The sequence below is a fragment of the Harpia harpyja genome, chromosome 17 (genome assembly GCF_026419915.1).
Source record: "Harpia harpyja isolate bHarHar1 chromosome 17, bHarHar1 primary haplotype, whole genome shotgun sequence".
Taxonomy (NCBI): Eukaryota; Metazoa; Chordata; class Aves; order Accipitriformes; family Accipitridae; genus Harpia; species Harpia harpyja.
This window is the reverse complement of record NC_068956.1, coordinates 27,310,226-27,333,938: the sequence shown is the minus strand read 5'-3', so window position 1 is coordinate 27,333,938 and position 23,713 is coordinate 27,310,226. Positions and strand designations below refer to the sequence as shown.

Here is a 23,713-nt window from a genome sequence, read left to right as displayed (position 1 = left end):
CCCAATTCCAATGGATTTGAAACACCTGCCTTTTAAGAAAGAACTAGCGGTAGCACAAGCAAACCCTGAATAAATGAGTCACATTTGAGTTGCACATGAATAACTCTTATGTGCAAGCACGGCGTAAAAGATGAAACTTCATTGCACAGAATTCAGCAAGTACTTTCTCTGGCAGCAGATGTGGGTTTCGTGCTGCTGATTCCCTTGGTACTCTCCTTTTGGCTCCAGTAACAGAACTGGGACCAGAACCCCACAGTACTACAGCTGCTACAACTAACCACTGGTTTGCCCCTCCCAGAGGGCTTGTGTTTGCTGTTTATCTAGCTTTTTATACTCTGCCTGTGATGAATGTACTGTATTGCATTGCTCAAGTACTGTCCCCCAGGACTCAAGAAGCAGCAATTCTGTGGTAGTTTTGCAAAACCACATTGCAGAAGCATTGTTCCCCTCTTCTTTCTCCTGTGCTCAGCTCAAGCTGGGTTCTGCTCCTCTCCTCTTCAGCAAGGACAAAGGAGCATCTGGCCTCTAACCAAGCAGGCTTTATTACATGTTATGGAAACTTTCACAACACCAACATCAAGATAATTGGACAAAACTCTATTTCCCCTTCTGCAACTGTGGCTAAAGTCATCAGAGAGTATATGCTGTTCCACTGCACATCGTGCTGTGCATTACAGGGATTAATGAGTCTGTGATGGAGGACTGCAGAGAAGGTTTCTGAGAACCATAGAAAACAGGGCTGGAAGAGAGCTCATCTAGTCCATCTCTCCATCCCAGGAGATGCCCTCCTTCCTGGAGGATCCAGGTAATTCCTGGGCGTAGCTGCCAGAATGCTTTCCCAAAACTCCCTTGCTGCAAGCAAGACCTATTGCTTCTCATTTTGTCTATTACAGATACGGAGAACAGAGTATTCTTTTTCTCTGTGTAGTAGCCTTTGTGTCTGAAGGCAAATCAGTAGGTAAGACCTGGATCCTTCAGTGGTTGCTCTCACAGCTAAATGGGAACAGCTCCCCTCTTTCTCCTCCAGCCTCTCTGTAGACTCACAGATACACCTACAACAATTACACTAGGTTTATATATTTATGAGGATTTCTTTGTGAGCTGAACAGCTAAAGACTGGGGGTTTTCCTCTTTTATTGAAAGATGAGGTTTTGGAAAATAAACTAGCAGCTGGAGAGATGCACTCCTGACAAAATGCTTTATGTCAGCTTAAATCAAGTGGTACTGCTGAGATCTGTGGTACATAAGCATAGACACAGATCTTTCCAAATGATTTTATTCAAAGATAAAGGGTTTATGACTGTCTAGTAACTTTTTCTGTAATGATTTTATTCAGAAGATACCGAAGTTTTGTTGGGAGTTTTTAAACAGTTTAGATCTAAAAAAGGAATAACACCTCCTATACTAGCCAGGTAGAAATACAAGTATTACATTATAGGTTATGTTTTCAGATTGCAGACTTTTAATTTGCTGTAGCTCAGCAGCTCCACACCTTTAGCTGAGAGCGACCCATAAAAAGCGATTGTGCCAAATGTCAAGATTCAGGCTCATCAGAAACAGTGAACAGTGTCAGCTGCTGCCCCCAGTACCAGCTTTTTTACTGTATTAGCTATCAAACCAACATCTCCCAAGTTTTCCAGTGTACTGGAAATCCTCACAGCTCGGCTGACCACTGTGGCCGGTTTTCTACCTTTGCTTTGCTCTGTGGTGGCATTACTACAAGGTGCATGCCAGTATATCATACGGGAGCCAGAGGCTATGATGCACTTTCATGAAACGGAAAGCTAAAAAAAAAAGGTTGGTTGTTATTTCTGTATGCACCGATTCCCAGGTCGGGAGCCAAACTTTCATTCGTCAAACACCCAAAACTGCCCTCAAAGCTATGCATGACCAAGCCTTCACACTGACTAATAGTGCATTCAGCCCATAGTACTGAACAAAATGGGTTTCTCATTTTTATTTGGAGGATAATTTTAAAGCTGGAATGCCAGAGTGGATAATCAGTTTGAGCAGAGTTTTAGCTCTGAACGGTAATGGTTCTAGAATAAACACTGAATTTCTCTGCTATTGTGGGTTGAAATCAGACTCTCGATCTCATTTTATAATCAGTTTTCTTATGGCATTGCAGTATACAAGACAACACGAGGCACAAATGCAGAGGAACCTTTTCTTTTTTTAAGGCAGCTGGTAGTATTTTAGTGAGGAAGCCTGACTCCCTGTTGTAAAAGATTTCAGTGACCTTTTTGAGATATTCTAACACTCCTGCTGTTTACAATATCATTTCAAAATTTGGCAGAGTAAAGACCAAATTTGAGGCCTTTGGGTTAGAGGCGTATCTATCAAGAGATTCCACTCAGATTTTATTGAGTAACAAACAATAGAAAATTGCCATGCAATCTGCAGGCGAACGCTGTCAGCCTGCCAAAATAATAATTGGGCATGAAAATTTTATAGCTGGATCTCTGTGTCGTTCCCAAAATAGCAGCAACCAACTCTGCTCTGGGAACTTTTGTGGCCGCTGAGATAAGAGGATGAGAAGGAAAAGCCAAGCCATGTTGTACTTTTTGTATTCACGTAAATACAGTGACTAAGAATATAAAGAACGAGTATGTAACAGTCTGATGCATAGGCTCCTAAATGAAGCTCTTAAAATCTGAACTGTCAGCAGCCTTTTTTTCCATAGCTATTGTCTCTTAGATAGCTTGTAAATAACCCAAAGGTCGCTGTGTATGGGACATCCTACCATTAGAGTTTTGAAATGATGATTGTATAGTCAGTACTATCTGCTGAGTTATATTGCTCTAGGTGCTGTTAGGAAATAAGCCCAGCCCTCCACATGCGCTACAGAAAGCCCTGCTCTGGAGTCAGTAGAATGGCTCCCATTGACCTCAGCGAGGGTTGACTCACCTCATGTGAGCATGTAGCCTATAAGATAACTCACTCAGTTGCAGCCATGATAAAAAGCGATAGGATTGGAAAACAGTATATTCTCTTCACGCACAATGCTGGTGGAGCAGGGACATGCCAGTGCAAGCTTCGCATTCCAGCCCTGACAGTACTGGGAGAACCCTAACTCAGTGTGCAGACCTCAGCAGAGCCCAGCACAAGGAGCTGGATGTCCTCCTCCCAAATTCCACAGCACCAGAAGCAGCCAGCTCGGGGCATGTGTATGCAGCACCTAAACTTGTCTAGGAATAATGATAAAGAAATAGTGTCATGTTTCCCTCAGAGAGGAGTTTACGGAACCATATAATGTGTTTGCCTGGTCACAGTCCATAAGAGAGGACATTTGCAGATCTGCCGAGGTAGGAGACACGGTGCTGTCCATGCTAGCCCTCCCCATGGTGCCTTCTCCTGCAGCCCCTGGCTGCATTCCCCACCAGCTGCTTGGAAGCAGCTGCAGAACAGGTCCAGGGGAATGCATGGAGCTCCAAGTCCCTTCAAAGTTGTCTTCCAATTACCTGGATGGCTCTTCAAGCAGGACAACAGGTCCCTCACAAGGGTTTCCAGCTAATAGATCCTGCATTGCCACAAGCTTGTATTTTTTTTTAAACACTGCTTAGTGCTGTACAGGATGCGAAAGTCAGAGATTTCCTGCTTCTGAAGAACTTCCATCATAAGGGTTAATAATTACAGCATTGGGGTTGGGATTCAGAGCCCTAAATACCTGTGTCTATTGCCATCTTAGATCTCCTAAGATATCTCAGACTTCCCCATGGGCTGGCTGGACCAGGACGACCTGCAGCAGCTGAAGGCCAGGCATGATACTCTAAAAAAATAGCACCAGATACCTCTGTTTGGGAACCCGCATCGCTCTGCTGATGTTTAAGTATTGTTTCAAGGGACACTTTTCAACATAGAGACGATATTTCACCATAGAGATAAGTGTTAAACCGTAGAGGTAGTGTTTACCTGTGATGGCCTGGAGAAGAAATAAAATTAATATCAGTGAAGCACCTGCTCTAGTAAATATTTTGCAGGCTTCCCCTGAACACTGCAGAGCTTTCCAGATGAGCATTCAAATGCATCCTAGATAATCTGGTTTTTATATAGCCACCTCTCTTGTGTTTATTTAATGTGTTTTTTCCTGCCTTTCCTCAAGTCCAGATTTTGTGTTTTGTTAACATTACAAACAGGCAGTCTTTTCCTATGTTTTTAAGCAGTGACGTGAAAGTGTAGTGCTTCTGTCACTTTGACTGGAACATTGGTGACAGCCTTTTGTAGCCAGAGACTTTTATTTTTTGGTTTTTGAAAGACTTGCTGAGGACTTGGCTGTCAGTCATCTAACGACTTTAAGCAGATGAGAAAAGCTTTCTGCCACCACTGGCACATCAACAAGGCAAAAGAAGTTGAAACAGACTGGCTTTGATTGGAGTTGTTAGTACCAGGCAAGCTCACAAATATGATCATTAGTTCTCTAATTTCACTGGCAAATCTTTCCACAGCACTGGAAAAGCCCCAGAAAGCATGTTGATGTTTTGTAGATGGGTGAATTTAAAACGTGAGGTTGAGCCCTTGGCATCCAGTAAAAAGTAGTTTTGTTTTTGATGGAGCAAGTTCTTCATAGCAAAGCCAGGTTAGAAACCAGCCAGGACAATGGTGTGGCTTCCCAAGCCTCCAGTTTAAGTAACGATATTCACTTTTATAGAGGTGACCTCTCAGTCCCTGCTGAAATGATCTCGCTCTTGGGTGACGTTAGCAGGAAAGCGATGGCTTTGGACGGTCTTGTTGGTTCAATCAAGTGCGTTCTGCACCTTTCCGTGCTGAAGAAGCAGCCCTTAATAATCATGCCACGACACTTTCTGCTGTTGGCTGGACACGTACAGAGGTACCTGGGTGCAAACAGGGCGAAGGGTACACCAAGGGCTGTTGCTTCCTTGTTTTCCCATTCCTGAAGAGTGTGGCTTGCTCCTTGGTTTTTAGAAGGCAAGCGATACCATAGTGAATGGAAGGAGCACTGGTCACTGTATTTAAAATGTTTTTTTACATCTTCTCCTTAACAACTGCAAGTAGGCAGTAAGTATAGAGGGTTTTTTATAAACTTGAGGAAGCAGTTACAGAGAACACCTGCCAGCCTCATTCTCGAGAGAGTTTCTTGGGTGCCTGCTCTCATGGAGGTGAGAGGTGGAGTCGATGGCTTAGTTTTCAGAGTTGACGAGCAGCTTGAAAGGAGGCAGGGGTTTCTCAGGATTTCTGAGCCTCTGGGCCTGAATTTAGCTGACGCCTGTCTCCTGGTCAGCTTTGCAGGACACGTTTTGGTCAAGGAAGCAGGGAGCACTTCCCCATCCCTGGTCTGGCCGCTCACCATGTAAAGGTGTGAGGACGTGGCGGCAGCTTGATTCAGATACACAGCTATGAGCACTCCGGTGGCACGCAGCGGCGTATGGTTGGGGAAACACGGCTACAAACTCATCCCTTCAGCACAGGCCAGCGAATGCAGAGGTGCAGGGACGCCGATCTGAGCCTCTGGTTCACCCCTCAGGGGAAGCTGTCCCTAAGGATAGAAAGTTGTGCTGGAGTCCTTTGAAAATGTGTCTGTGCCTCTGTGTATTTGGAATTGTTATCGATATGCAAATGTAGACATTTTGCACTCAAAAGAAGTGCTGAACATTATTCATCCCCAGGGCCCCAAGAAAATACAACTTTGGGTTGAGAAATTCCATGTTTGGGCAAAAGATGAGCTTTGCAATAATAGATGTAATCCCAGAGGAGAATGTGTGGGCAGAAAGCTGAAGATATAGTTACAGAGCCACAAAGCCTGAAATTTATTTCAAGAACATTACTATCATGTATGCAAGGTGTGCTTGTGCATGCATTATACTCACATTAATATGATAAGCACAGGACTTTTCTGATATGGCATAACGGGTTTATTGGCTTGAGTTAGGGTAGAGTATTTTAGCCACAAATGAGCAGGTGATATTTTGTGAGGGAATTTTTTTTAAGGAAGATCCACATTTGCCTGGCTGGTTCTTTATTAGTGGTGGCAATTTGAAAGGATTTCTAATATTAGAAGTTCCGGGGAGGTATATGTTAATGCCATAATGTTCTTATGCTATGTGAGAGATTATGTCATTGATGTGATGCTTTCTTTCATGTGTCCTTGTAACTTATCACAAACATTTCAAATGTTATCAGTTCTGGAGATTTGCAGCTTCTTCCTGAGACCCAGAAGCAACAGGGGCAGCTCTTGCTGCAAAGACACAGGGGATGCAGGCAGCCGACAGAAGAGTGTTGTGGGCACATGGCGCTCTCACTCTGCCTCTCTTTATTTTGAAATTCAGCCCTAAATCTGGAAAATATTCAAAGTCAAACATATTTAACTCTGAGCTTCTGCTTTTAGAAGAAGGATGGTTTCATGAATCAGGACCTTTAAGTATAAATAAATATTAATCAGTTATGATTAGCACGGTAGGTTCTCTGTTGAAAGAGCATGTTTTCTTGTCCTCTGACTGTCTCTGCACATGGGCACGCACACACACACACATTCAATTTCCATCTTTATCAGATTGTCATTTCAACACCTTATCATCATGGGATAGCCTTGGATTTAAGGAGCAGAAGCCTTACAGAGTCCCTGGTAACATCATTATGAACGTGGTCAAAAATAACTAAAAATATTTATTTAAAGATGTTAGATTTGTTACATGTTGGGTCTGCTAACCTGTCTGTAAGATCCACAGGTATGGGAAAGGAACTATTGGCTGTGAAGAAACATTTAACTAACTGCTAAAAGTTCTTCTTTATGTCAACTTTTTAAAGGAGGTGCTAACTGCCTAAAGTGAGGAACTGCATCTTTTTCTTTTGTCTTTCACCAGTGCTTTGAAATCCCCCTTTTAGACTAATTATGTTAGGGTCCTGCAGAAGGCAGCTCACCTCCGTCTTCTCTTGTCCTTTCCCCAGCTGTCAGAGGTGTTTGTTTATACCTGTTTCCTTTGCTGAGTACTTAAATGTCTATGAATTAAAAGGCAATGCATAAAACCTCGCTATCAAGTCATATGAAGCTAAGATTCCCTTCTATTGCAGTGGTCTTATAGCCTGGAATAAAATGACCAGTATCATTTCTGAAGCCTGTTGTATGCAGTTGGCACCCTACAGGCAGATGAGAGAAAAGCTTTTGAACTTACGAAAAGTCATGCCCTTTAATCAGAGGCTGCTAATCTTTTTAATTTGCTTTGCCCTGTAGACGACTGAACACACTGAACAAGTGCGCCTCAATGAAACTCGATGTGAACTTCCAAAGAAAAAAGGTAAGGAAACTTCATGAAATGTGCTGGCTTTGCCCTGGCTTTTGTGATAAGACCTCCCCAATTTAGCCTTTAAGTCAGTAATGCTCTTAAAAGTAAGTTAAGTGTATTTGACTTTCAACAATGTGTGTCAGCATTATCTGGACGCATGATAATGTGAATTGCTGAATCTCGAAATTATAAATAAAATAGAAAAAAACTGTGACTAATACAGCAGGAACAATACTATGTGTGTTAAAAGGGCACACACAGTACTTAAAACTTTACGTATGTGCAATTCAAGTTAGCGCGTGAAAAGACAGTGTGGTTTCATTAGGCTGGCTTGTTTGCCAATGCCATGTGAGTACACAATGGAAAATCCTGCTTGGAAAAAATGGAAGCTGCTCAGATGAAAACAATAGCTTTTCTTTATTTCTTGTACTGACTTATTCCCAGTTAAGAATATGAAAATAAACTCTGTCATCCTTACAAGCTCCTGTGTAACATGGGAATTATTTGAGCTTAAAGGCTTTCGGTGAGAACTGCAGAAACTGCCCATTGATTTTGAGAGTTTTGTAACAAGTCCAGCGTTAACTGTTGAACGTTTGGTTTTCTGGTCACAAATTCCCCCAAGCCCTTCGGCAGTGTACAGTGGTAGTTGTCGACTCTGAGAAATCTTGGTGTCTGTTTTTCCTTCCTTAGAGTGTTTGTCTAATGCTTTTTCAAAACTACCTCTGAGAGTTGCATTTTTGGTGTCCTTGCAGATTCAGTCTACTCACTGTTTGAGAGAACTTGAAGAAAGAATGGTTTTAATGTCCAGATATTCTGCCTTTGGCACATGTCCATTTGTTCCTCTGTGTACGTAGCCTCTCTAGCTTGCATTTTGTCCATTCACTGGGGCCGTGGGGACCTCTCCTCTTCAATCCTTCAGACCTGATGGGTTTTTCTTGTCTTTGATAAGTGCCAACACTTTCCACATCAAACACTCCCATTGTACCTGAGAGAGGGAACAGTAAAATCCCCTGACTACACAATATGATTTGGGCAGGTAGGCGCTATTGGAAGAGGCTGAGGTCCTTCGGTAAAAACTAACTCAATCGATAGTGTCATTGACCTGCTTGGAGCGGTGTCTGGTTTGCGTACAAGAGCTCGTGTACTTGTGTTCAAGTAGAGATACTGGAGCTGCACAAGAGACAGAACTATAAAAAGCAACATATAGGTGAACGCGGATTGTCCTCTGGAAATTTTGTTTAGTTCCTGTCCTCCTTCTCGTCAACAAGTATTTTGGGTTTGGTGTGAGGTTTGTATGCTTGCTTGCTTGCTTCTTTAAGTGTCTGATTATGTTGGGTTAAAAAAAAGGAGGATTTTCTTGTTATCTTTGTTTTTTATTAATTTTTGCTACCATTCCTTCCTGTTCTGAATGGATTGAAGCCCTCATCTGCTCTCCTTGCAGATGACCATTAATTTGCTATGGAAGTGAGACTGCCCTACGTGGTACTCTTTCACGGGGGCAGAAGTTAGTTGGGTCCATACCTGCACGAGGCCAGGGAGAAGCAGAATACAGAAAAACATAGAGAAAGAGGGGATGAAGGATATTTGGGGTGACAGATACAGAGCAACTGAAAGTAGAAGAGAATGTGGGGGAGAGAAAAAGAGGGAGGAGAGACTGCTGACAGGAGGAAATGTAAATGCAAGTGTAAAAGCTGGAAATTGGGTCTGGAATTGAGCACCGAACCAGGTAAACTTTTTAGCTGTAGATGCTGCCTTTCCTAATAGTCTCTATGGTGATCTGAACAATGAAATGCAAAATCAGCTTGCTTTGGAGATTCAACAGAACAGGTTTGCACAGGACTAGCACAGCTGCTTGAGTGATTCATCAAAATACGGACAAGAGAGCTGCCAGGCAAGGTTACTGTGAAAGCCAGCACGGCGTGAGCGTTCCCCGCTGCCCACTCTCCCACCCGAACCACTCACGCTGTGGGCTGCTCTCTTCCCCTTGGCTCCACCGAGATGCATACAGAAATCCTTGTATATGTGTTGCAAATATGTCCGTAAGCAATTTGGACAGACAGAGATTAGTCTTTGGATTAACTGCGTTCTGCAGCTGTCGATTTATGAGAATTCCTGCCCCCAGCTGGAAAAATGTGGCAGAATTCCACCGCAAATAAACCAACTTTTTGCCTTTTGTTAGCATCCCTCTGTATCTCAGGCAAGGACACCCTCAGTGAAAAAGCTCTACTATTTTAAATCAACTGTGACAAATCCGTGAATCAAAACCTCTTTCTTTTTGGCAAATGTTATCAGTCACTCCTCAAGAAACTTGCCCCTTCTCGTCTTCCCAAACATAATGGTATTAAATGGACTTTTGAATATGCTCCAAAGCCATGCACTTGATTTCACCCTAGGTCAGTTGAAGTATATAGTCACTGCTCCAAGATATCTGCTCCACCTGTGTAAAATGAATCGTTGCTTTCAGACCTACTCCTGATCCACTGTCCCCATAGCTGGTGACGCCTCTGGCAAACTGCTCTCTGCATTTTTTTTAGGATAGTCTCGTTCGTCAGGGCACTCTGATATCTAAAAAGAACAGTGGGTCATTCAGGATGTTCGTGGCTCCCGGAATTTCTACTGATTCCATCAAAAGAAAAGCACATTATGTCACAGGACTCACAGTGCAGCCGACTTTGGATTGAGTCACCATGGCAGCATTTCAGTATCAAGATACTTCATTTGTCTGATTTCGCTTCTGATGAAACACAAGCATGTTTCATTACCAATTAAAAAAAAAAAACACTAAACTTTTTTTTATTGACCTGCAAATTTCAACACCCCAAACCCTCTATTTTCTGAGTGGTTCTTGGGCAGAATGTAATCCTATCTTTGTTGTGGTTAGAGGCAAAACTTGTTTACTACCAATATCCATTTCTGTTCATCTCTCTCAAAAAAAAATCTCAAAACTTACTTTCCTCTAAAAATGATTTAAAGTATATTCGCCACTGAATTTATGTTTATTTCTGTCTCTTACTCTGTGCTCTCCTCTTGGTGTGTTTCACAATGTCTCTACCACTTGGCTAGTTTAATTGATTCCAGCTTGTAGAAAATACAGGCTAAATCCTGTCAGTTCATACAGTAATGTCAGTGCAGCTACAGGGATTTGTGTCAGCCAAGAATCTTCTTTAAGGTCCCTTTGGCATATTGGGATGTACAACAAATAAAAAAATATATATTTTTATCCTATTGGCTGGTGCCATCAACGCTTCAGCAGTGGTATGCTTTGTAGATAAAATTACTGGTACTAAATATTTAAAAGTACGTACCCGTGCGGTTTTTAAAATATCCACTTTGTGGCACTACTAAGACCACAACAGATGAATTTTTAAGTGCCTGAGTCTGTGCAGTCCTTCGCTCTGTATATGCATACAGCAAACTGTGGAGCTAAAATGAAGGTAGAGCTGTCTGATATGCCATTGCTTCCCTGCAGACACAACGGACAAAGCAGCGTTAGGCTTTTCTAGGCAGTTTCCTGACATTTCACTAACTGCTTAATTTTTCTCTCTAGCTAGCCACAGAACTAAGATCTCCATTCATTCCTGTGAGCTAACATCAGCTGCAGGAGCACTGCACACCTCAACGTTAACAGATAAAAGAGGAATGACTAAACCCTAAATTTCATAGCTATATTTTAATTTATGGTTTGGACGTGATCTAAAACGTCTGGCTGACTAGAAGTGATAAACTGGCAAAAGTTTATGGCATTAGTGAGACCTGGCACACTACTGATCCCAATCTCCATCTTTTGAGGTTTCGCGTTATTTAAGGTTTTGGGCGTTCTTGTAAAATTTGGTTTACATTTTTCAATTAGACAGGCCAGCGGAGATCTAGTCAGAAATGGGATATAACTTTACCATCAAAACTTCATAGAAAAATACTTCTAATAATAGACTTTTAAAATGAGAATTTTTCCAGTCCCAAAATAGTCTTTCTGGTTTAGCACCTCATTTTAGTCTGACAGCCTGTCATATTTTACTGCCTTCATACTGCTTCCAAGAATGTGAAGAGCTGTTTGGATGTCATGTAGGTGAAGTTAGTTTGTTCTGCTTTAAAACAAATGTACAAGAATAATGCAGTATAAACCTGGTTCAAAGTCAGGGGAAGGATACTCATTAGCAGCTGTGGGTTTCGTTCGCATCCCTAGAGAACAGCGAGTTCGACACTGCGTGCTTTATGCTGAAGATGTATCTTTTTTGTTGGAGCGAACAGATGAGAAAAATGTCATAGGGAGAGCTTTTTTATCCAGATTTTTTTCAAGGCGCGTGTTGTCTGCATTGCAGAGTAGCTCCTGGAGCTGCCTAAACAGAAGCACGACTCCATGTGCCCCAGGCTGAGGGACGAGACCAGGAGGGCTTTGGGGCTGCCGCTGCCTCGGGAGAGCCTGGGGGAGGGCAGAGACAGTGGTGTGGGCTGGGGGTTGTCAAGTTTGGGGTGCCTCTGATGGCAAAGGCAGTGAAGATAGTGGTTGCCACTGTAGGAAAGCTCACCTCAACTGTAGATGCTGAGGACTGAGCCTGGCTGCTCCTCCTCCCCGCACCTCCACGGCTGCCTTCGCTGCCTGCCTTTGCCTGCGTTCAGACCCACCCTAAGTGATACCTCCAAATATTGGGTTTTTATTGTTATTTTAAGCATCGTGGCTATTTGTCTGTAGTTACGTTCCTGAAACATATATCTTGTTAGATGTACCTGGTCTGTGAAGTTTATAGATGTTTACTTAGTTCTCAGTGCAAAACTAAGGGCAGCACCAGATGTTTGCTGTCTTGGTTTCTTAAATGGCTGACATTGCAGTAGTACCCAGCTACTTCCCAGTCTTTACTGTGTGTATCTTAACACCATCTCTGCAAGTCAGGATCCCTCTACTTGGACCTTTCAAAACCCTTTTTTTCCTAAACAGTTACTGTGGGCATCAGTCCTACACAGTTCAGTGCACAGGCAATCCGCCCCACAGAAGGCAAGAGACACTGATGGGACTCATGAGCTCCCTAACATAGAGCAGGCTTTTATTCCTTACTTGTTAAGATGCTTGCTGCGGTCTTTACAATTAAGTGAAGGAGGCTGTTACGAAAGGACTGATGACCAATCTTTCATAAACTAGGTTCAGGGAGACTTTACCACCCGTTGCTCACATGGAACAGCACAATCACATTAATTCAAATAATGAGTAAAAGCACCTGCTTTTAACATGTGCCACTTGCTGTTTTCCAGAGTGAAGATTCAGATGAAGAAGACCTCTGTGCTATCAGCAATAAATGGACTTTCCAAAGAACCAGCAGACGATGGTCTCGGGTGGACGACATTGATGCTTTGCTTCACCGGTCAGACAGACATGGATCTTCTGGGGACATTAAAATGAAAAATACAACAAGCAGCGAGAGCGTCCTTACAGATCTGAGTGAACCTGAGGTCTCATCTATTCACAGTGAGAGCAGTGGGGGAAGTGACAACAGGAGTCAATCTGGCATCAGCGGTGCCACCAGGGAGACCTGCGACTGCTCTGGCCAGCATGATGTAGAAAGCACACTGCTGCAAGAGTCCACTGCAATAAATACTGCACTGTCCCCCAAGGACAACCTGAAGAATGAGAAACCAACACGAACCAAAGCAAAAACCTTTCTAAAACGCATGGAGACACTAAAAGCAAAAGGCGTGCATGGGAAACTAAAAGGCTCAGGAAGAACAGGTCCTTTAGAGATAAGTGGACCTGTTCTCCAGTATGAGCCGAAATCCTTGAAAGACATGCACTGCGTACAGATAGTCAATGGCGATCTCCAAAACATGGGACAAGATTCAGTCAAAAGAGGACTTTCCTTTTCTGCCAAATCCAGCAGTGACAGCAGTCAGTCTGAAAACAGCAGCAGTGGGGTGAGCACACCATGTTTGAAGGAACGCAAATGCCATGAAGCAAACAAGAGAGGTGGGATGTACCTGGAGGACCTAGATGTTCTGGCAGGAACGCCCTTACGGCAAGTGGTGGACCAAAACCGCAAAAATGAATTCCATTCCCAAGAGGACTTGGTTGTGCATATTCCCAAGGATCACAAACCAGGGACCTTCCCAAAGGCACTTTCTATTGAAAGCCTCTCACCTACAGACAACAGTAACAGTGTAAACTGGAGGACAGGCAGCATCTCTTTGGGAAAGCAGAACTGCTCTACGCCAAAAGAGTCCGGATTGATGGCTTGCTGTCCTAAAGAGAGCAGAATTAGTATTTATGACAATGTGCCAGGTTCCCACTTGTATGCTAGTACTGGAGACCTCCTGGACTTAGAAAAAGATGTCCTTTTTCCTCATTTAGATGACATTTTGCAACATGTCAATGGACTCCAGGAGGTGGTAGATGGCTGGTCAAAGAATGTGTTGCCAGGTCTGCCAGTTGATGATGTGTCAGTCAGGGAATCTCCATCATTGCCTTTCCAGTCACCCACACAGATCACTCTTGATTTTGAAGGAAACTCCGTCTCTGATGGCCGGACTACACCGAGTGACATGGACAGAGATGGAACATCCCTGAATGAATCTGAAGCCACTGGTGTTAGGGACAGGAGAGATTCTGGGGTGGGAGCATCACTCACAAGGCCAAGCAGGTAGGTAGCAAAATTTTGTACACAAATCCATAGACTGTGAAATACTATATAATAAAGCAGAGGCTCTCAGCCTGGGAGTCAGAAGGTACGAGGTACCGTTACAGTACTCATCCTGTATGGGGATGAAGACTTCCCAGGGAAGGGTGGTACTTTGGGAGAAGGGACATCCTGCTGTGGAAATTCTTATGTGGAATCAATGGAGAATTGGTTTAATAGGGCAAACTAAGGCTTTTTCTTTTTCTCTTGATCCATTGATTACATAGTAGGATCCTGTATATGTTGTGGGATGTATTTTCAATTTGTCTTCTAAGTTATGCACCCCGGTATTTATGCATCAGTAGCCTTGTGCACATTTTTTATGCACTGGTCTGCTTTAAAAATGTGTCCCTTTGGACTCAGAGAGAATTTCCCTACCCTGCCTCTGTCCCTTACGTGATGGGATGAAATGATGGTATACAATTAACTTCTTAATAAAAGTGAAAAGCGGGATTTTGTTAATAGTTTGCAGACCTGTTTTAAGTCAGAGGGATGAGTTCCTGTTGAGCCAGGGGAGCGTGGTCCTGGGTAAAGGCCTTTGTAGATCCATACTGCTGTGTGTAGTGTGGCTTTGTATGTGCAAAAGCAGTGAGAAAATACTTGGTATTTTCTGATCTGCTGTCAGTCTTGTCACATCCTCACAGAGGATTCTGCTGTGCCATGGTTTGCTGCTGCCCATGCTTGCTCACCACCATCACAAGCAAGTGAACTCGAGGAAACTACTGAGTAAATGAGCAGCGCCAAAGTTTTTAGGATTTGAGCCAGAACTGATGTTTAGCAAAAGAAGAAAGTGAGATGAGGTTTTTTTCTGATGTATCCAGTATATAGAGAAAGTGCTTTGGAGTAAAGAGAAGATGTGAGTGGCTGAATAGCTTGGTGGTTACGGCTCTTGCCAAGGAGACACAGGGTTCAATCCCTTCTCCAAAAAATCCTTCAGTATTTAATAATAGAGATATTTGGAGAACCTCATCTCCAAATACCTTGGTGGTCAGGCCGGTCCCCTGGGAGGTGAGGGACCAGGCATCAAATCCCAGTTCTGAGTCAGGGAGAGAACATTTGAATCTGGATCTCCCACATCCTGTTGGAAATGTGTGGGCTAAAGGGCATAGCAAGCAGCACTGCTTCCCTGAGTACATGGATGGGACCCACACTCCCTTGTGAACCTAATGTTAAAAAATCAAAGCCTGGGCATTTCCAAAATTAAAGAGATTGAGCAAATTGTTTTAACATTTGCCTCCAGGCTACATTTTCTTTCAGTTGACACACCACAAGCCATAATGTATGTGTGTGTATGTTTATCTATCTCACAGTATACCATCTTTTTCTGCCCAATTAAAGCAGTTGTCTCATTTTTCTATTGTTTCTTTTGCTAAAGGAGATTACGATGGCATAGTTTCCAAATCTCACATCGCCTGAGCCACTCCATCGCATCACTTCACATCAGCAATCAGTCAGCAGCCCAACTGAATCTACTGCAAAAATTTTCTCTGCTTCGTCTTACTGCCATTATGGAAAAGTACTCCATGTCAAACAAACATGGCTGGACCTGGTGAGTACCATCAATAACTGGAAAAGAGATATTTCTAGAAGAAAACAGTTTCTCCTAATTCTGTTATTCTGATAGTAAATTCAGTAAATGCAGTTAGGAGGAACAATTGACTTCAACCGTAGAATTTGAAACTGTCCCTTTTAATCCATTGCTGCCTAATGACTCAGTGGCAAAGTCAGAAGTAGATACTGGAGATCGGACTTCATTCCTGCGCTCTAACAGAGAGACAACCCCAGACTCTCTAACAACACTTCAGTTCCAGAAAAATAAACAGGAGTAGGAGAGAGTGATTAAAAGTAGGAAATGTTTACAGTAAGTCTTCCCCAGAATTCATTTTGTGATTCGAAAAGAAACAGCTGCTGCTGATACTTCATGTATTCGATATTGTTTTGTTTGTGCTTTAAAAGAAGGGTTAGAACAGTTATGGGACTTTTCTCTACAGCTCAAAAGATGCAAGCTTTAGCCTAGGCCTGGACCTGCGTTAGAGGGAAGTTCCAGCCGTAGCGGCTGTAACAGGTACCTGGTCGCTCAGAGAGTGGAGCGAAGGGCAGATGGACATGAGTGCTGGCAATGTAGCTCCTTCTGTAGCAACTGGCTACAGAAACCTGCATGTTTAATAGTATACGAACCCTGATGGGCCACACAGACTGAGGTATACCAGAATGCAAATGGGCATAGATAAGTGATTTTAAGTATCTGAGAAATAATCAAAAGAAACTTTCCCAAATACACAGAGACACAGAGTCCAAAAATAATATGACTTGTTATTCACATTGTGATTTCCATGGTCAAAGCACTCGACCAAAATCCCACTAAGTTCAGCTGTAAGCTAGATAAGACAAATTTTCCATTAGAAATGGAAAAACAGATACAAGGGACTACATAGGAGCTTCACCTCACTGACATCAGCCACTCCAAAAAGTTCTAAGTCTAATCTGAGCACGTTGGGTCGGCTGTCTGTGGTCAGTGGAAAAAGACAGGCAACTCCAAAGGCAGCTCATTCTATCCAAGGCTGAGGGTTTGGGTCACCCTCCAGAGGTGCCTCACTCCACAGTGGGTATAGAGGCAGTTTGTACTGCTAACTCTTTCTAAATCTCCGTTAGAGAGCTAAAATTCACTAAGATGAACCCCCAGATGGCTGTTCTCCTTTGGTGCAGCTCCCTGCATCTAGCTGACCATGTCTGTACTGAAATGAAGCTCACCTTGCCTAACTCCAAATAAACAGACTAGAAAACAGCAAATTCTAGATCCTGCTGTTTGTACAGAGGTTTTCCCTCCAGACAAATATTTCTTCAGTTTGTATAATCAGTCTCTAAGGATTTATATGAGTGGAACTCTAAATAGCTGTAAAGTTATATGCTGTACTCCTTCAGTAGGTCATTTAATCCAAATTTTATCTCCTTCCCACACAGATGAGAAAAATCTTTGTCACATTCAGGCCATATTCATCCTTTTTTTTTTTTTTTAATTCCACTGTAGTCATGACTCTCACAAAGGGAATCCAGTTTGTTCTTGTTTTCACCATCACTTTTGGAAGAAAGTGAGCTCACCAGCTTCACTTAAGTAACTCAACTAGAATAAATCATGTAACACCAGGGATGAATCTGGGACATAGGGATTTCCAGCCTTCATTTATTACTGTAAATTGTTAGTCAATAGAAATACTAGATCATGTAACTGGTAGTGTAAAAATCATTCAGCATGTTAGAGGACTTTTCTCTCAGATACCCTCTCCACTATGCTTTGCTGTGCCATTCCTTTGAGTCCCTAATGGATGCTTTAAACCACGTTGGCTTCAGCTGGATGACAACTGCATAGTAAAAGTTTTCTGTTAGAACAGATTATTATGCTATATCTTAGAGCCAGAGGCCATCTACTTATAAAAGTTGTCAAGAAATCCATCAATTGTACAGATTATAAAGTGTCCGTGTATTGTACATTAAACATTATTTCACCGTCTTTATAAAGAAGGAGGTGGCCCCAGTTACCAACTTCTGCCAGGAGTGTTACTCAGAGACTGCATAAATACTCTGATCTTTTCATGCAGCCTGTTCATGTTAATTTTCAGGTCTGTGCCAAAGTTCATGAAGAGGATGAAAGTCCCTGACTACAAGGACAAGAATGTCTTTGGCGTACCTCTGATAGTTCATGTCCAGAGAACAGGACAGCCTCTTCCCCAGAGCATACAGCAAGCGCTACGCTACTTACGGAACAACTGTCTAGATCAGGTACTAACTTTACTCCAGGGACTCGGTTGATTTTTTCTGAAAAGCCACCCTAAGCAAGCAATGGTGAGGCTTTTTGTACTTAGTACCAGGATTATTTGAAGATTGTTATATCTCATGTTGGGCCCAGACCTCCTCTGCTGATTTGAGACCTGGTGCCAATACTAATAGTTTGCCATTTTGAGATTTGTATCCAGCTACTCTGTTGAATTCTTGTAGCTATAACAGTCCTGCTGATTAGTATACAACAGCCTACCTCAAAGAATGACATGAGATCTTCATGTCTATTGAACCAGAGCTCAGGACTCCCAGCTTCTACCTGTATCTGCTTGACTGTTTACGCTTGACTGTTGCCACTGAGGGTTAACTGCATTCACCATTTCACAAGATACGGGACAAAAGGTTTTATTTACTTAGCAAAGAAAGAAAAGTCCAAGAATAGAGAGCAAACTCAGCAAAATATTCAAAGTATTCTGTTGACATAGTCAGATATATCCAGATAGAGTTAGGTCAGCAGCGGTTCAATGCCAAAGCCATTACGGTACGTTTCCTTTTATAGTGATCTTAGCTGCAACAAGCCAACTGGGAGACCCTCATGCTCAAAGGGTTCAAAATGTTTCCCTTTAGCTACGGAGCAGGGGCATACCAATCATAATTTTACTCTTCTTCCCCTAAGGATGAGGATATGTATCTTTATGAACATAGGACTGGGAGAAACCCGCTGGCTGATGGAGTTCAGTCCTCTACTATTATTGACCTGATGTCATATGACCTCTTCCATAACTGCCTTTACATAGTTGCAAGTTCAAAAGGAGCAACCAGTGTTTTACTCTGCAGACTTTGCTGCTTTCCTAGCTCTGAGCACACAAAAAGGGTGGAAGTGGTCAGTTCTGAATCTTTTCATTTTCTGATCACCATTCTGGTTACTGTTCAGCTTGTTTTGTTGGGTGACAGTCATCTTCCCCAAAATGGAAGTCTAAAAATTAAATGCCTAGCTGTGAATCACAGCTGTTTCCCTTTACAGCCAGTGGGGAGACACAGGTCCTTCTTATCCTTTCTCTCTGTTGACCATGAAGAGATTCTGTAGTGATCAGACCTTGACATCTAACTCCTGGGTGTCATAAGTGAGGTGAGATGAGTTCTGCCTACCATACGTAGCACAGGAGTTGAGGGATGGGAGGAATAGCCTGTTGGAAATGTATTAATGGAAGATGCATAGAGACAACTAGAAGCAATATATTCAGTAGCTAACATGCTGTGTTAATCTGGGTTTGTGTACTGAGCGGGGAAACCCAGTATAGGAGGAAAAGTGATGCAGCAAGTCTGGAATCAGTGATGGGATTGGAGGAGGAGACACTTGCCCAAGTATGAGGAACAGGAGATGTGGGGATAGGGATAGGCTTGTCGGGTAAGAAGCAGAGCAATAGGAAGGAAGAGAAAAGGGAGGAGGGATAAATGGGAGAGAAAGTAAAAGGGAGGGTAAAACCAAAGAGAAGGAGAAAGCTCTTGAGATATTTGAGGCGGTCAAAAGGAGTGTCCATGGGCAGTCTCAGACAAGTATCTGCTCCAAGAGGGAGCGTTTACTTGCTGGTAAGAATCAGAGCTACGTGAAGGGCCATTTCAACTCAGCTTGAGTTTCCACTCAGAGTGGAATTGGGAAAATATGGAATAGAAAATGAAGGAGGAGAAGTACAGGTTGGGACCATTTAAAATATCTTTCCACCAAAAACCTTTCTGGGCCGGAACCCTCCAGGCAATTCAGCTTCTCTGCTTTACAGTCACTCCCTTTGTTCCCATTTAATTCAAAGTCTCCTAATGCCTGGCCAGAGGTCTGAGCAGCCTCCAGTCTTGCCCAGCATCTTGCTTATGTGTCCCTTCCATGCACTGCAGAAGTGCAGTCTAGATCCCTGAACAGGCATCAGAGCTTCTACTGCACGTGCTTGGTAAAGTTGAAGTTGCTCTAAATCATTGTAAGGTCTGGCTCCTGGCACTGAAATGTCTAAGATGGTGTGAGGAGCTTCACCGTTATTTGTAGGATATATTATTCAATTTCAGCTTGTGAAATAGAAACTGCTTTGCCTTTGTCAACTGCATCTTTCTGTCATGCATCATATGGCTACTTGCAGGGCAGATGATCCACAGCATGAGGATAATAAAGAGATTGAGCCAGACTAACCTCTGATAAATCACTGGCTTTATAGTCTCATTGTATTTACAGAATGAGTCTGTAATAGGCTCTGAACAGAGCCTAAAACATCTTTTTCTATCAAGTGAAGAACTGTCCTCTTTTGACTAATTAGTATTTTTTCCAAGAAAAAGGAAAATAGGAGTTTGGATAAATATCATTAAACAAAAACAGAGATTGAGAGTAGCAGAATGACATGCAGCAGAAGATTGTGCAGGTGAGATTTGATGTCTGACCTCTCAAATCAGACTTAGCTGGAAGTTTTTAAAGGTTCTTTATGCCAGCAAGGACATTTTCCATCAAAAGCAGAGAACTGAGCCTCTGCTCTCACATTTATCTACCACATGCCGAAACTGCATTTTTTTGATAGAATTACCATGTGTACTTCTGCATCTTCAGCACACATCTCTAAGAGGAAAAAGAGATTTAAAAAGAAGAAGAGAAAGGGAAAGGGGAAACCAAATGCAAAGAGCCAGATGCTCTTTCTTGTATTCTCTTGTCAGAACAAAGAGCCTGTGAAGAGAAATACAGTGCACTGGGATGTACACAGGGCACGCTCCAGTTCTCTACTTCCTACACATAAATGTAGCTCACAAGTGATGCTAAATTCATCAATAAGAAGCCATAGCAGAAGAGCTGCCTCACAGCCAGTCTGGTGTAGCAGTTCATCTCCCTATAAATAAATACATCCCCTCGCAGAGCTGCGGAGTGTGTGATTTATGTAATTAGTGTCATTAATGTGTGAGTTAACAAAAGTCCTGTATACCGTACAGTTGAGAATGGGAGGTGTTCTAGGGAGAGGAGGGTCCTACGTGAACTCTGTGCTGGCAGAGTAAGGGGAAGAAGGCCAGAAGGCATTATTTCTTTGCCTTTACACATTTTTGTTGGTGGACTACACCATGCAGAGAGCTAAACTGACCACCAGCAAGACAGTGGGCACGGGGGAACAGAAGTCTGTAATTCCAAACCTGAAACGCACCTTCTTCATAGGTCTTTTTCAGTATTTCACCTTTGCCCCTGAAAAACTGAAGGAAAACAGTGCTAACACTTCCCAAATAAAATACTGTAAACTCACATGGGAATAAATAATGTAGTCGAGGCTCAGGAATTCTCCCTGGGGGAATTCCACTGGTGAGAAGGACGGAAAAGGGCAGCACTGCCATGAAGGCATCATTTGAAGAATTACTGCTTCCTTTAGAATAGAACGCAAACAAGATAAAAACGTGTCTTAGTGACACTGCACAAGTAATCCCTCTGTGGTCCCCACTTTCGAAGTGGGGTTTTCACTGGGATTTGGGGGAACTGTCGGAAGCAGAGAGCAGGAAGGGGAAAAAATAGATTTGGTCTTGATTTTAAAGCTCTACCAGGATGTACTAATCTTTTGCCACAGCATTTATTACTTAGCTGAGCATAATATTTTCTTGTTAGTCTTCAAAATATAGACCCAAATAAACATGAGGAACCAGATTCTCAGCTGGAGTAAATCAACAGACAGTCACCCAAGCCAAGCAAGCCACGCTGATTTATAGCAGCTGTGCATCTTGCTTAAACTCTTCAGGCAGCAGGGAAACCACTTGCGCTCTGAACTCTCCCTCTAGGAAGGGATACAGAGCAGCAGTGGTTTTAACTCTTACAGTCCTGTCATGAGAGCATGCACTTGCCTACGAGGCTTGTGGGCAAGTCGTGACTGTCGCATTTGCATGTTTTCCTTGTTCTTGCATAGAGTAAAATAAGGAACCCAAGCTTTGGTCATGATCAAAGTCCCCTGTAATATATTTTTATATATATATTCTTTAAGTAATGTTTTCTTTTTACCTAATTCAATATGGTGCCTTTTTAGGTGGGTCTGTTTCGAAAATCTGGAGTGAAATCCCGAATCCAGGCCCTACGTCAGATGAATGAGAGCTCCCCAGAAAACGTCAGCTATGAAGACCAGTCGGCATATGATGTGGCAGACATGGTAAAGCAATTTTTCAGGGACTTGCCGGAACCTCTCCTCACAAGTAAGCTAGGAGAGACTTTTCTACACATCTACCAATGTAAGTTGCAATATTTTTATTATTATAAACAATTAGAAAATATTATATAATAATATCTTGTAAATAATTTTGGTATGTTAACAGTGGATGGGATTCTTTCCAGTCACCTTTGAGATGTATAAAAGAACCTCTCTGCCCTCAAAATCTTTCACTAAGAGATTTTTAGAACTGCCTAAAGGTTTCAGAGTCAGAATACTAGCAATTTTAATGGAAATACAGCATTCAAATGTTGAAAAGCTTTGAAAATATCAGCCTCACAACTGGAAAGAAGCCAGAAGGACAGGCTGCCATGGACATAAAAAGCACGAAGACTCACATTTTTGTCAGATTTCTTTAAGCTGTGGGCCCATTTCATGCAGACATCTCAATACAAGTGAGTCTTCTGGGCATGGAGAAGTGGTACTTGACCATGAGAACACATGCCTGTGCAGTCCCCTTCCTTGCTGTGACTTTTGATTTGCCTTTTCATTATAGTCAATAAAATGTACATGCAAGAAACAAGCTGCCTTCATTTAGATCTTCAGCTTTTATGTAAAGATCTCATGGAGAAAGAAAAAAACCCAGAGGGTTTCTTCTTTTCATTTCAGCATAAGCAGTCTTCAGCAAAATCTGAGGCTCAAATGCATCAGAATGATGAAAATCCCTGTATATCAGGAAATGACTGTGTATCTCTTCTCCAGACTGAGGGAGAAATAAACAAGGAGGAAAACACTGGAAAGCCAGAGGAATTAGAGTGTTTTCCTGACAATGTCCATTATGAAGGCCAGTCAGCCAGTGCTCTGGCAGATACAGAAAAGCATACCCAGCCAGCCTAAGCCAAGTAATTGGAAGCACTAAAGAGAAGTGTGTCTAGTCTTTTCACTTGCAGACGTTTCAGCTGCCAAAACAATAGAAAGTCATTTTTAAACACTGTATAATCCCAGTGCTAAAGAATCTAAGTTACTTCCGTTGCCTCCCTTTACTGTAAAAATCTGTCTGTGGTGCATAGTCACTAATGTATTTAACATCACAGTGTCTGTAGCTGGTAGAGAAATGCCGTGATCTTCCACACGAGAGACAGCATCGCAAATAAATTTAGTGGATTTGGTCATACACGATGTCTTGGGACGCAAGTGAACTGAAACAGTTGGTGCCTAGCCCTGGACCATCATTTCCTCCTCACAAGTTGCAGGTCTTGTCTGCTTACGTACACATCAATGAGCTTGTTCAGAAAAGCAACAGACATTCTTGGTGCTAATAAAATGGCAATCAATCACAATTGTTTCCATAGTGAAGTAGCCATGGAGAAGATTATCCACATGTCCTTGAAAAAAAATCACCTTTAAACTATTACTTGATGAAAATTGGGAATATCCTATCTTGGCACAGGAGCGACTGCAAGTAAACTACCCCCTTGCTAAAGGAAGAGAGACATGGCAGATCTCAATGTCATCGGCATTATTAGGTCTGTAGCCAGAACAACTCCCCATCTCTGAGTCAGGAGCCTGGCATTAGGATTCACAACAGCCACGAGGCTGAACGGTGAAACATTGCTGTTAGACAACAAAAAAAAATGTAAAAAGGGACATGGGCTGACTCTGTAACCCTACGTGGTACTGCAGTGGGCAGTCTGAAGAACTCTTCTTACACTGATAGGAGGGGGAAAAAAAGTGCTAGGAAAGATTTTCTTGAACTGCACCAGTAGTTTAAAGGATTTCAGAAAGACTTGAGAATGGGTCTGTTTAAACCAAAGTGGGAACAGGAAAAGATGGGCTCTGTAGATACTGGAGACCAATGTTTGGATTAAGAATGAGTAGCAGTGGGTTTTTTTCCATGTGA

General features: G+C 42.5%; 1 protein-coding gene across 8 annotated transcripts in view; it reads left to right on the top strand.

Annotated features, from left to right (window-relative positions):
- Nucleotides 1-23,713, top strand: part of STARD13 (StAR related lipid transfer domain containing 13) — a 312,029-nt gene that overhangs the window by 276,065 nt on the left and 12,251 nt on the right. For all 8 annotated transcript variants that reach the window (XM_052812403.1, XM_052812405.1, XM_052812404.1 and 5 more), the window contains 5 exons: nucleotides 7,187-7,250; nucleotides 12,483-13,861; nucleotides 15,273-15,446; nucleotides 17,515-17,674; nucleotides 21,697-21,895. In XM_052812403.1, coding sequence (XP_052668363.1) covers nucleotides 7,187-7,250; nucleotides 12,483-13,861; nucleotides 15,273-15,446; nucleotides 17,515-17,674; nucleotides 21,697-21,895 — 1,976 coding nt within the window. The remainder of the gene's footprint in view (nucleotides 1-7,186; nucleotides 7,251-12,482; nucleotides 13,862-15,272; nucleotides 15,447-17,514; nucleotides 17,675-21,696; nucleotides 21,896-23,713) is intronic.